The sequence below is a fragment of the Heptranchias perlo genome, chromosome 30 (assembly GCF_035084215.1).
Source record: "Heptranchias perlo isolate sHepPer1 chromosome 30, sHepPer1.hap1, whole genome shotgun sequence".
NCBI classification, from domain to species: Eukaryota; Metazoa; Chordata; class Chondrichthyes; order Hexanchiformes; family Hexanchidae; genus Heptranchias; species Heptranchias perlo.
The window spans coordinates 7,427,607-7,441,909 of NC_090354.1; the positions used below are offsets into that span (position 1 = coordinate 7,427,607).

General features: G+C 43.2%; 1 protein-coding gene across 1 annotated transcript in view; it reads right to left on the reverse strand.

Moving 5' to 3' along the window:
* Positions 1–947: 947 nt before the first annotated feature.
* Positions 948–14,303, reverse strand: part of med1 (mediator complex subunit 1) — a 36,349-nt gene continuing 22,993 nt past the window's right edge. The window contains exons 14-17 of the mRNA XM_067968811.1: positions 13,848–14,049; positions 12,638–12,733; positions 11,899–12,004; positions 948–10,791 (exon numbers count right to left, since the gene is read on the reverse strand). Of these exons, the coding sequence (XP_067824912.1) occupies positions 7,551–10,791; positions 11,899–12,004; positions 12,638–12,733; positions 13,848–14,049 (3,645 nt within the window). The 3' untranslated portion in view covers positions 948–7,550. The remainder of the gene's footprint in view (positions 10,792–11,898; positions 12,005–12,637; positions 12,734–13,847; positions 14,050–14,303) is intronic.

Here is a 14,303-nt window from a genome sequence, read left to right on the forward strand (position 1 = left end):
TTGTACCCTTCTTGCATGCGTCTCTAATTTCCTGTTTAATACCCTCCCCTACATCTCCACTACTGTTTGGGGGCCTATAGACAACTCCCACCAACGTTTTCTGCCCCTTGGTGTTTCTTAGCTCCACCCATACAGATTCCACATCGTGATTTTCCGAGCCAATATCCTTCCTCACTATTGCATTGATTTCCTCCTTTACTAACAGCGCTACCCCACCTCCTTTCCCTTTTTGCCTGTCCTTCCTAAATATTGAATACCCCTGGATGTTCAGTTCCCATCCTTGGTCACCCTGCAGCCATGTCTCCGTAATCACAACTATATCATAACCGTTAATATCTATCTGCGCTGTTAATTCATTTAGCTTATTGTGAATGCTGCGCGCATTAAGACAATGCCTTTGGACTTGTCTTTTTAAGATTGCTAGTCATCTTAGTTTTATTTTGCACTATTGCTGTATTTGTTTTTCACCCTTGTTTTCTCTGCCTTCCACTATTGCTTCTTCCCTTTGTCTTTTGTTTCCACCCTCGTTTCCCCCTCCTGTCTCCCTGCTCAGGTTCCGATCCCCGCCATTCGAGTTTTAACCTTCCCCAACACAACAGCACTAGCAAACACCCCCACGAGGACATTGGTCCCGGTCCTGCTCGGGTGTAACCTGTCCCGCTTGTACAGGTCCCACCTTCCCCAGAACCGGTACCAATGTCCCAGGAATCTAAATCCCTCCCTCCTACACCATCCCTGCAGCCACGTATTCATCTGGTCTATGCTCCTGTTCCTATACTCACTAGACTTCGATTCTAACAGTCTGGGCTGCAGACAAACCCAGGTATGAAAACAGCATGCTCCAAACCTTCCCCAGCTTCCCCAAACTTTATATTATGAAAGAAAAATGTGCGTCGTCAACAGGATCAGGTCCCTGCAAATGGAATTCTAACACACACACACGAACATACTCCTGCTGAAATGTTTATTTCCAAGTATGAACAATAACACCTGTATTTTTTTCCAGCAAAGTAACATCTTCTATTATGATGCACGTGACAGGAAAATATTTACATTTTGCAAAAATTATGGCACAAATCTAACCTTTATGTTAAATAAGAGGAAATTCTCAAATCATTTAGAACATGCTGGATCGAAAGGAAAGGCATGAAATACGAAACAGCCAGCCCATTTTCTTTATCTACATCTGCTTTAGGCAAACAACTGGGAACATTAGCAGTCATGCTGCGAGGTCACTGTACAGAGAAATTACAAGGTATTATGCCAAAATATGTATAAAAATACAGTTTTTTTTAAAAACCAAATATTTCAATGCTTCCGGAAATAATTTAGAAGAAAAATCACACATTTTGACTTTTTTTTTTAATATACACAGGCAACCAATCACATCTGGTAACCAATGAACACATCAAGATGGCCGCCTGATCGGGGAGGGTGGGTGTGGGGGAGGAATATAATCTTTAGTTCTAGAACAGTAATTTTAAAGGGGTTCCCTCTCCCCAGTTTTCTCTGCTGTTACTGTAGGCACTGACTCTTGCTGGGGTAGTTTCTGGCACCTCACCAAGTGGCCATTCTTCATTTGGGCCTAGAATTGAGCGTCTGGCTATTTGACTACGTTGGCCATTACAGCCTCGCCCCCGATGCTGTCTTTGCCCGACATCCACACATTTTCTGGCAGGGGTCACCGAGCAGCGATGAGGAATCAAGGATGATTTTCTTCTCCTCCCTAAAGCCTAGGGGCACCGAAGCCACAACTAAGACCAATTAAACTTAGCATAGACCAGGAATGAAACCTGGGGTGTTCTCGTCTGTATTGCTTAGCTTTATACAAGGTAGTACCGTTAACCCACTAGGCTATTGGGAGCATACTTTACAGAAAACTACCCACACACACAAAACACTACATGAAAGCACTGGTAAAATTTAAGTCATATATCAATGTGTCCAGCTAAAATAAAATCCCAACATCCATGAAGAAATATATTTTTGCTTTTCAGTCTTACCTGAAATTCACCTTTTATTTAACAAAAGAGGCCTTCATTGAGATTTGAGGCAACCTCCCTACCTAGTCTGATTGAAGATTATCCATATTTAATACTCAATAAAAGTTTCAATATTTTCATTGATACTTTGCGCTCTCCGCCTGCCCCATGAATAAAAAAGTGTTCTGGTCCCAATAATTTGGAGATATATTTATACAAGTCGAACTGATTCAAAACCCATAAACAACGGTCATTACAATTAACATCCATGAGTTGTAGAAGAGATCAAATGGAGAACCATCAAGATGCAAATCTAAATAAAGGCATAAAATGCTGGATACACCCACCAGGTCAGTCAGAAGCTAAAAGAGAAAGATGGGTTAAGAATTGCAGGTGGAACAGTTCATCACAGTTCCAGCAAACGGTCCAACCCCAAAACATTAACCTATCTTTCCCTTTCAGCTGCTGACCGACCTGTTGTGCACTTTCAGCGTTTATTCCATGAGTTGTGCCAATTTAAAATAATCTCAAAAGGATTAAAGCAAAGATTTCTTTACTGAGGGTGCGAAGAATTTGGAATTTTCCGTCATGGATCGTCGTTGAAGCACAGCCCATGAATTCTTTTAAAAGGGATTTGGATAGTTGCTCAAAAAAGAGGGACAATTAAGGGAGCGGGGAGCAAGCGGGAGAGTGGATTAGACTAGGCGGCTCACATGGAGAAAAAACACTGGCGCAGACTTGATGGGCCAAATGGCTTGTTCCTGTGCTCTATTGTTCTACTTCTATAATTGGGTATCATACCAGCTGTGTTTAGCCAGGGTGCATGAAACATACAGCGAAAGTGGTTGAGAAATCCACAGCATCTGCATTGTTTTCCCTGAATAGAGTTTCAGGCCTGCTGCACAGTCTCATAATTGCAGTCTGAAGTACACTGTTGATAAAAAATTAGCTTTTTTACATCTCAATCCTAACGCAATTTTGACTTGTAACACTCTGCTGGCAAAAATACCAATGAAAGCTCTTGTATTTGGAAATTGCAGGTTTAATAAAGGCTGCCGTTAGTTGATACAGGACTTAAATTTCATACTTTGAAAACATTCCTCAATTTGGATTAACTTATATTTTCTTAACACTGTCAATGTAAGTTTCTTCAAATGACTTAAAAAAATAAAATATTTGTAGCTGACTCCATAATGTGACCTCTGCCTTCCTTTTTACTGATGACAATCTTGTAGGAGATAGTTTATAATGACACCCGATAGAAGTCCCACACTTATTTTGTTTCCTCATAACAGGGAAGTATCTGTACCTTCTTGAAGAAACTGCCACATTTTACTTCCTCTTCTCCCACCCAAGGTACTCCCCAGCACAAATGCATGACAACTTACTTTAACCAAGGAAAAACGGGATGGAGTCACAGTCTCCGCTGAGCTAGCTGATCTCATCGAGGGCAGCAGCTGGGTCTCACAGAACCAACGGCCTGGGTAGGGAACAGGTCAGCCAGGGTCCCCCGCTCCAGATCACCCTCACCCTGTTGGAAAATACAACTGTGTGGATGTTAGGCAAGAACAGGACCGGCTTAGGAACGATGCCCTGCACAGTTGGCAACAGCCTGTTGACACTCATCGTCAAGGCTTACAGAAGACAGCTGCTTGGGTGAGGCAATGGTGGGCAAGCCAGTGCTTGTGTAACCGTAGCCAAGTAAGAGTCAGCGGCTTCAGGATAGGAAAAGTGGGATGGGGTGAACACAGGCAAAGGTAATGAAGGATACATAGACGCAACAAATGTACACTGGATAAGAGAATTGGAGCTCTGATCAGGTGAATAGGAAGAGGAGGAAAAAGAACACTTAAGGGCGGGTCTGGCACTGGTACAGTCAAGAATTGCTATAAAATTAGAAGATAATGGGGATAATTTTCACTTTGAGCATCAGCAGAAAACTGGTGGCTGTGGATTGCTTGCCCATTGTATATCCCGCCTGACTGTCCTTTCCACTGACTTCAGTGGACAGGAAAATCGGGTGGGGAATATAATGAGCGTCCGATCCACAACTGCCCACGCCCAGAGTGAAAAGTAGCCCCAATGTATACATCACAACCGATTAGATTCTGGCTGCATTATCTTCACAGCTGCTCTGTTCATTCAGCAGCTGCCCTCACACTCTGGATAAGTTCTAATGGATCATACATCAGTTATCATTAATCAAAATCATTAACCAAGTGAGCAAAATGCCTATCAACCTCCACTGGGCAACTGCAATTATTGATTTCTTTGGCCAAACTGGACAACATGCAGAGCAATAGGAAAAAACCCTTCCATTATCTGAATCGCTATTGAGATCTGAACAATTCTAACACTGTTCAGATTCCCAAGTTTAATTTTCTGGACTCCAATATTTGCTTTGAGGTGGATGGAAAGTTGGCGCAGTTATGTTACGCTCTTAAAGGTTTTTCATGGTTTGTAAGTAAGATCTATAGCTTTTACTAAAATCTGGCACGTCATAACAACACTACAGCAAGCTTTCGTTTTTATATTTATGGAGTGTCCAATGTGGGCCCTTTGTTCATTTCTGTGGTCTCTAATTGAAATTTCCATCCAGCTATTTAATGGACGGGCATATGGCCAGGTGGAGCACCGGCCCAAGTTTTTCATGGTCTTGTTGCATGGATGATGCAATTGCTTTAAAGATGCTTCACTATTCCAGTAAACTTACCTTAAATGGGTAATTTTCTGACTTCACTTTCCCAGCGGGCGAGGACCCTTCCCACCAAGAATGTGAAGCCGGAACATTGCCTCTTAAGTTTTCCAATTAAACGCTGTTCCATGCTGGATGGGGGACGGGGTTGAAAAATTATTGCCATGGATCTAAGGCATTGTGTCGCAGATATCATTCTATGTCTTCATAGAATCATAGAAAATTTACGGATCAGAAGGAGGCCATTCGTCCCATCTTGTCCGCGCCGGCCGAAAATAAGCCACCCAGTCTAATCCCACTTTGCAGCACTTGGTCCGTAGCCCTGCAGGTTACGGCACTTCAGCTATATATCCAAGTACTTCTTAAATGTGAGGAGGATTTCTGCCTTTACCACCCTTTCAGGCAGTGAGTTCCAGACCCCCACCACCCTCTAGGTGTAAAAATATTTCCTCAGCTCCCCACTAATCCTTCTACCAATCACTTTAAATCTATGCCCCCTGGTTCTTGACCTCTCTGTTAAAGGAAATAGGTCCTTCCTATCCACTCTATCTCGGCCCTTCATAATTTTGTACACTTCAATTAATCATCCCACAGCCTCCTCTGTTCCAAAGAAAACAACCCTAGCCTATCCAATCTTTCCTCATAGCTAAAATTCTTGTCCTGGCAACATCCTCGTAAATCTCCTCTGTACCCTTTCTAGTGCAATTACATCCTTCCTGTAGTGTGGTGACCAGAACTGTACGCAGTACTCAAGCTGTGGCCTAACTAGTGTTTTATTCAGTTCCAGCATAACCTCCCTGCTCTTATATTCTATGCCTTGGCTAATAAAGGAAAGTATCCCATCTGCCTTCTTAACCACCTTATCTATCTGTCCTGCTACCTTCAGGGATCTGTGGACATGCACTCCAAGGTCCCTCTGTTCCTTTACCCTCTCAGTATCCTCCCATTTATTGTGTATTCCCTTACCTTGTTTGCCCTCCCCAAATGCATTACCTCAAACTTCTCCAGATTGAATTCCATTTGCCACTTTTCTACCCACCTGACCAGTCCACTGATATCTTCCTGTAGTCTACAACTTTCCTCCTATAACCACATGGCCAATTTTTGAATCATCTGCAAACATCTTAATCATGCCCCTTACATTTAAGTTCAAATCATTTATACCACAAAAGGCAAGGAACCTAGTACTGAGCCCTGCAGAACCCCACTGGAAACAGCCTTCGAAAAAACACCCATCAACCATTACCCTTTGCTTCCTGCCACTGAGCCAATTTTGGATCCAACTTGCCACTTTCCCTTGGATCCCATGGGCTTGTACTTTTTTGACCAGTCTGCCATGTGGAACCTTGTCAAAAGCCGTGCTAAAATCCATGTAGACTACATCAAATGCACTACCCTCATCGACCCTCCTTGTTATCGCCTCAAAAAATATCAAGTTAGTCAGACATGACCTTCCCGTAACAAATCTATGTTGACTGTCCTTGATTAATCCATGCCTTTCTAAGTGACGGTTTTTCCTGTCCCTCAGAATGGATTCCAATAATTTCCCCACCACCAAAGTTAGACTGACTGGCCTGTAATTACTCTGTCTATTCCTCTCTCCCTTTTTAAACAATGGAGGGTTAGGTTTTTCTCCCTCTTTTTGGGAGCAGCTGTCCATACATCTAATTAATGGTCTCCTGGAAGCACCATTCAGCACTATCATCAGGGCAAAAGGGAGAACAATGGAACTTACATATCACTGGTTATACTGAGGGCGCAAAATGGTGCCAAATATAATAAGCAGCTGGGAGACCGGTTAGGAAGTTTGGCCAGTTCTGTGTTCAGATAATGGGTGGGCTGCTTTCAGTTTACCCGTGTGGTTTATATGCAAACTCCTTTATCGTCCAACTTATGGTATGAAACTGGGAGGCAAAATTGCAACACAAACTCTCAAACTTTGAATTTTGACAGAAAATTGTTGGAAACATACTTCAAATAAAAAAAAGTCTCAAAGTGTTAATACAAATAATAATACAAACATATTCTTACTCTTCACAAAAATGCAAGAAAAGGGGAATTGCAGAACAACCTGTGTATTCAAAGCAATGTACAATTTTTGACTTCAAAATGGATTACAAAGAAGCTTTAGAAGCTGTTAAAATGATTTCAATAAGCACAGGGAACAATTCTGAAATTAGAAGATTAATAAATAGTTAAAAATAAAGCATGTTAAAAGCATCTTAGGTTTTTATGTAAAACAATCTGGACCTTGCAAACAGTTAAATAAAATCTACTATCTTTTGCATGTGGGATGGGAGACTAGGAGAAAATTATGCACACAGGCCACCTTTTTTCTTTGAAAAATATAAAAGACTTTTAGCACACAAAGCCTCAGTCTCTTTTGATTTTAAAATAGTTTTCAGTCACTAAAAGTGAGTTGTAAAATGTGGGAGCCAAACACAAACGGGGTGGAGCCAGGATTAGGAGCTTCAAAGCTTTGCTAAGACTTTACTGAGTCCAACCCTCTGTTTTGGGGAGGGAGTCTTCTCGTGAGGCCTCCCACTTGGCTTTTGATCTTGCCCCCTTAAGCCACTGATAGTAAGGGAAGACAAAAAATGTTTATGTAAAACTTGACAAAGCCCACCCCCTCAAAAATGTACAAAAAATGGTTACATTTCACATACACTGTCTGATAAGTGGTGCTGACATCCAAAAATAATGACAAACTTAACACCTTGAAAACTTTTATGTTACGAATGCACGGCAGATCCGGGACATCTGCCAAAATTTGAGCGAGTTACCAGCTTAAAACCAAGAACCTCGTATAATTAGAAACAAAATACTATAGTTGTACAATTGACTGTCTTGCTTTAAGAACAATGCACTTCATTTCAGTTGCCAATCAGAGCCACGTTCATGAGATCGTCATCATCGCCAATCAAAAATGCCGGGCTAGGGCGAGATGACCTTTCAGAGTTCAGGGATGTGTTCCCTGCCATAGATAAGGATTGGTCAGTTGAAATAGGAGACTTTGACCAACTTTCTGGTTTCAAGCTGGAGTGAGACTTTTTCTTCTCTCTGTCTCTGTCACGGTCCCTGTCACGGTCCTTGTCCTTCCCTTTCTTCTTCTCTTTTTTGTGCTTTTTATGCTTTTCTAAACTGTACTCAGGGAGCGGCCGGATATCGTCATCTGAGCTGGGACTGTTCTGGTGAGATTTCTCGGCAAAGGACGATCCCGATTCGCTGCCACTATCGCCACCTTGAGGGGTGTAGGCAGGAGACTTGCTGTAACTTGGTGAACAGCGTTCGTGTTTCGGTGTTGAACCACTGAACAACGGTGAGCCATAGTTTTTTGCGCCAGTTATCTGTGGTCTCAAACCGTCACCACTACCGTCACTTAGCTTCTGCAATGTTACCTTGGCCTTAATGCTTGGAGAACCACCATCATGCTTGCTAATGATAATTTTTGCCACACCAGTACCACCACCATTCTTGGAGTCAGACGATTTCTTTCCACTGTCCCCTGAACTACCCGAGACAGAGACCTTGGACTTGCCTTCTTTGTCGCTCTTCTCTCGCTTGCCCTGGTAATCTGCAGGGGACATATTATGTTTGGATGGCATGCTATGAGTGGTAGGTGTTGCTGCTGTAGCCATTTGACCATCTGGACAGTCTTCTGTACCCGAACCACCTACTCCACCCACACCATGTTTTAATTTGTCAATCACTGCAGTCAAAGATGGTTTCTTGGTTCGACTAGGGGATTTTCCTTTGATTAAATTTCCATGAGCATTTTGAGATGAAGACATTGAGGAAGCTGAGGTAGAGGAGGAAGAGGAGGAGGAAGAGGATGAGGAGGTTGGAGGCTTCTGGTTCAAAGAACTGGAGGATGTCATACCAGAGGACTGTTTCATGCTTGAACTGGAACTAGACCCTGACATGTGAGAACTTCCTGAGCCAGAGCTGACTGGAGATTTAGCTTTTGTAGGCGGAGTTCCTGGAATGGGCTTCAATGGTGACGAAAGTTTTTCTGAGTTGCCTGAAGGTCTTGAATGGGAGGGAGACACATTGGGCTTTCCTCCAGATGGATTAACCAGGGAAGATGACGACTTAACTTGAGGTTTCATTTTGTTGCTACTACTGTTGCTGGAACTCAAGCTACTGCTACTGGTCAACCCGTGCTTGGTGACTGGAGAAGAACTGGGTTTTCCCATGGACTGAGAAGAACTCTTCGACTGGCCAGAACTGGTACTGCTTTGCCCTGGATAAAGGCTGCTGCTGCTCATTTTAGAGCTGGAAGAGCCCTCAGATTTGTTGCTTTTCACTTTGCTGGAGGAAGAGGAATTGGAGGAATGAGAGTGGTGACTTTTACTGCTGGATGAGGGGCCCGAGCCAAACTGGCTATGTGAAGACGATTTGCCAACCATCTCCTTGCGAATCTGAATTGTAATTTTTGGGATTGGAGGCGTGGCCCCACTAGGTGGTGTCTGTGACCGGCCAGAACTCCCAGGAGATTTGGAGCCAGTGGTACTAGCCGGTGGTGTAAAAGGACGACTTGACACACTATGGGATGGGGACTTGTTTTCTGACTCAGTTTTCTTGCGTTTTGGAGGCTTTTCTTTGCTTTTCCCATCACTTGACGGCGTCCTGGTGCGTTTCCCAGGTTTTCCATCCATGCCCATTCCTGGTAAATTGCTGCTCCCACTGCCATTTCCTTCCTTAACAGATCGTTGTTTTTGAGATTTGTCCCCCTTTCCAATTTCCACCGTGCTCAGCAAAGGGCTCTGATTCCCACTGTGCTCCATCCCGTCGGGTGGTCCTAAAGACTTACTGCCACTTGTAAACATACTGAAATCCACCATGTCTGTATGGCTGCTCCCTTTGGACCGATCGCTAGCATCACCACTCATTGCCTGCACATTCATCGAGCCCAGGGCCTGTGAAGGAAAACCCTTCATGTCATCGACATCTCCACCCTGGCTGTTCTCATCAAAATATCCACTCACAAAGTTGTTCCCACTTTGATTTTCCAATAAAAAATCTACTCCATCGGGGAAAAACTGGTTTGAAGAGTCACTGGTTGGAGTAGCAGTAGCGTCTGCTATTAAATCTGCAGGATCAGTGTATGTGTTCTCGTTACTTCCAGCTTGAAAAACATCTGTATCAAACGTACTATTTACAGCAGAATGAGAAGAGCTTGAAGAATCACGGACAGGTGTCCCAATGGACTGGCAATTGTCCCCTGTGGTGGCCAGCTTTGCAGTCTGTTCTGCTATGTCAGATAGAATCTCTGTGACATCAGCTCCAATGCTGTCTGTGCTAGACAGGCGCACCATTCTCTGCATACTGGACTGCTGCGAGTGCACCACTGCTGGAGGGTATGTTGTAGGAGGTGTGTTACATTGACTGGGGGCAGGGGTAATATGTGGGGTGTCCAAAGTATCCCCAGCCAGGTTTACATCAAAGACACTGTTCGGAGCATCAAAGTCCATGGAGATGAGTTCTCTCTGGAAGTCCTCCTCAGTCTGTTGTTGCTTGGGTTTATCTGTCTGCGACCTCGTCCTCTTCTTTTTCTGTTTCGTGCTGCCTGAAGCCACATCAATTCTAGGTGAACTAGAAGAAGAATTTTGTCTCTCTAAAGGGCTACTGCCATACAATGTTGAGAAATCCTGGGTTGGGTTGTCCTTGAGCAAGTTCATGAGCATGGGGTGATTTTTGGTATTACTTGCAGGGGAGGACACTGGTGGTGGTGTATGGCCGGGTGGTGTAGGGCTTGAACCAATGGATGATCCGACACTCCCTGTAATTTGCAGTAAACTAGTCAGGATGGGGTTCTGGTTTACTTTAAAGGAATCCTCTCCATGCCCCGATTCATGCCGTTCCTTCACGCCTATGTTTCCCAAATTGAAGAGCGCGGAGATGGGTCCGGGAAAAGTGCTCGTTGGAGTAGTGGTGCCACTCGCTGGATTGTTGCCCAGTTGCGTGCTGTAGCCCGGACTGCTGGCTGGGGGCGGATTCCTTTTCAGCATGTCCTCCACAGTCTCTGCAATGAGGGGCAAAGCTGGTGTGTCTGCTTGGATGGTCTCAGCCTTTCGGCGGATTGCTCGCATCGTTACCGGAATGGACATACATCTGTAAAACACATGGGACATTAGTAACATTACCCAAGTTTACTTTTATCCGTCGGTGTTTCCCCCTGGAGTTTATTCACAGTACTGAACTTTTAAGCTCTATCTCAAAGAGCGAATCAAGTGAGCAATTCAATAAAACAAAAAGTACCCTTGAATGTATCTTATCAGGAACTCAGAATCGTGATCGAATGTGAGCCCCTCCATTCCACAATACACGTTACAAGATATGTACAGGTGAGAAGGCTCATTCAAACTCACTCATTCAGAAAAATAAATCAGCCCCATCACAATATCCAACTATATCTCAAATAATTCCAAGTTTTTGTCTCCACTACCCTGCCCAGAAGGCCATTCCATGTGCTAATCGCTCTTTATGTAAACAACATCCTGACATCAATACTAAGTTTGTCTTTTATTTCTTTGTCCTACTGTTATGGTCTTAAAGTAATGTTCCAGATTTGCCTCTTAGCTGCATTCTTTCTAAAATTATTGCTTCAAGGACACCCAGAAACGGACTGCATTATTAAAAATAACTAATAGCTTCTCTTGTTTAAGTCCCCGGGTGGCAGAACATTACAGCTAAAATAATTCAGGCTGTTAATTATTTTTCCAGATTTTCTCCTTTCTTTCCTGAAGGCAGTAACTTGTTCAGGTACCGTTTGACGTGTACTGGCAGCTCTATAGCACCAAACAAAAGTGGTCATTCTTCAAGTGAGAAACTAGTGAGTATGAGGTCATTCAACTATGGATGGTATCACAGTTGAGCCCAAAGATTTTCTCACCTGAAGTCTAACTTGTGTGTATTTGCCAGCAGAGGTTACTGAAAAGTGATTAGGGGTGGGATACCCTGGCTAAATCTTCCCCTCGAGCCTGCTGTGCTGAGCTCAAACGAGCCTGGGATCTTTTGGTCTCTATGTGTCAGTACTAAACCAAGCAGCGCCTTCTCCCACTAGACGACTGGAGAATTTGATCTCCAAAACACTGGTATAAATACCAGAATGCTATCTAATAAAAATGGAATTTGAGTTACTTGGCGACTGTAAATCAGTAAACCCTGTCCATGATCGTCCTTTCTCTGGAACATATTCAGTACAGAGAAGACCCTTACCGCTGTACCACTCTGGTAATGAAGTCGTCAGTACAGATGAGGGCATCGGAGAGTCCTTTATAGAGCTTACAGCTCACTTGCCTGGAGTCCAGCACATCCATCACCACTGGCAAAATAAACAGCATTGAAAATTGAAACTGAGAAGCTGCACCAGAGACCACAACTGCAAGTACTGACTACTCTTTTGGAGCTTTCAAAATAACAATAATTGTTTAAAACAAAGGCGACATTTAAAAATAATTGAAGATGCGGAGTCTGAGAAAGTCCAGGGATCATTTTAAAATTATTGTGAAAAGGGCTCCCCGGATAGCTCAGTTGTTAAGTGCAATGCCCAGTGTGAACTGACCAGAAAGGTCCCAGGTTCAATCACTGGTCTGCACTGAGCCAATTGACTACATGTCAAGCAAGAACAGGATTGGGATTGGCTACGATGTCTACCATGGTTGAACGGAATACGGATGGTCGCCACCTAGGCTCATACATGAAAAATGGCCACTTGGACAAGGTACTGGAGGGCACTGTCTTGGAATCTGTGCCTCAGCACGAGTCAGGAGGGGAGAAAATTCAGAGAAAAAAGCATTCCGAAAAAACCTCATCACAACAAAAGTAGATCTTTTATTGTTGCTTGGTATGAGCAGTTACAAAAACTGCTGATGTTTCAGAATCTAGTCCCAGTAGTTAGTATCCTACTAAACGGGTCACAAACTGGTCAATGATTTTAGTCAGTAAAGTAGCATACCACACACGAGGGAGTCATTGACTGGGTGCTGGAAGGACAGGCTGAAGCTGGTATCTGTCAGTGGGCACACCTCAAACTGCAAACGACCAGGCAAATCTGCAATCAAACGATTCACACAGAAATGATAAGAAAACTGTACAGGAAAGGAACAGAAATCCTTTTTTAAAAATGTTAAGATGACAGTTTTACAATTGTTCTGATTAACAGATTGAAAGATGGGCCATCACCCTCTCTTTTCACTGGATCCAGCCCTCATGATGAGACATTTTCCTCTTTCTGTTGGCAACAAGGATTCGATTCCAAATTAACTTCCGAAGTGTTAATCCAGTTCTTAACGGCCATAAGCTAATAAATGGTTTTTAAAATTCTGAAATGCTTTGAGAGGGTGAATAGCAAAAGATTGTTTCTTTCTTTGTTCTAGCAAAAAAATCATCAATTTTTCAAGCCTATCTTCATAACTATAATCTCTCATTCCAGGTATCAGTGAATCTTCGCTGTACCCGTTCTATGGCTTTAATATCCTGCCTATACTGAACTGCATACAATTCTCCAACTGTGACCTATCCAATGTCTCATTTCCTTGCTTTTATATTAGAAGACCCTGTATAAAAAGCCCAGAATCTTGTCTGCCTTTTTAATAGTCTTTTCTACCTGCACTCCCACCGTTAAAGATCGCTGTATCTGCAACACCTAGAGCTCTCCATTTCTCACTCTCAAGGAGTATTCACACAGGAATGGGTATAATTCCTTTTATTTTTCCTTATCCCAAAATGTACCAGTTCCTATTTCTTGAACTGCCTCTGCCAGCTTTCTGCCCACTCCACCTACCTGTCGATATCCTCCTACAATCTCCCTCACAGTTTGGCATGCCCCAGTCATTAGCAAATTAAAAAGTATCCCTCTTGTGCCTATCCCCATTGTTTATATAAATGGAAAACAAAGGAACTCCTGTTCCTGTGGACTCCAGTGCTCCACAAAGAATCTATCCTGCAGTTTTTTTTAAAAGGCAAAAAGCATCACAAGGAATTTGGTTGCATATGTTTGGTTAATTGCAGAAGCTATTTTCAACAACTAAATAGCAGAAATGACCAACAAGTTCCTGTTTCCCCACAAGGGAGTATAAATCCAAACATGACTGTCTGGCAAATGGGTAAATGCGCAATCCCAGTATACGAAGCAACCAGGTTCTTGTATACGAAACATCCCCTACCTTCCTTCAGCACAGTTCTTTTCACACAACTCCCAATCAGCGTGTTGTAGGCCACTTGGTGTCGGATAAGTTCCAGAATTTGAGGCACCTGGCCTGGGTGCCGGAAAGGGATTTTATGAAGCAGTGCTCCCTGCAGGCACCTCCCATTGTGGATTGGAGCATCCTTGTTCAGAAAGTAGCAATGCTGTTGGCCTGGTAAAGACTGGCAAAACACCAATGTCAAGCTTTTAATTTATATAAATATATTGTGTACACAAAAAAAAGTGAAACAGCCACATTTCTAGATAACCAGCAGCGTACATTTATCATGGATTTTATCCAGAGGAGGATACTCATCAAAACCCAGAGCTCTCTTCATTCCTCTCTTCCCCCTTCACCCCCCCCCCCACCCAAATACACAGAGCAGAAGTTATTAGACAGTCAAATGAAACTGTGGAAGATTAGTGTGTGTATCTG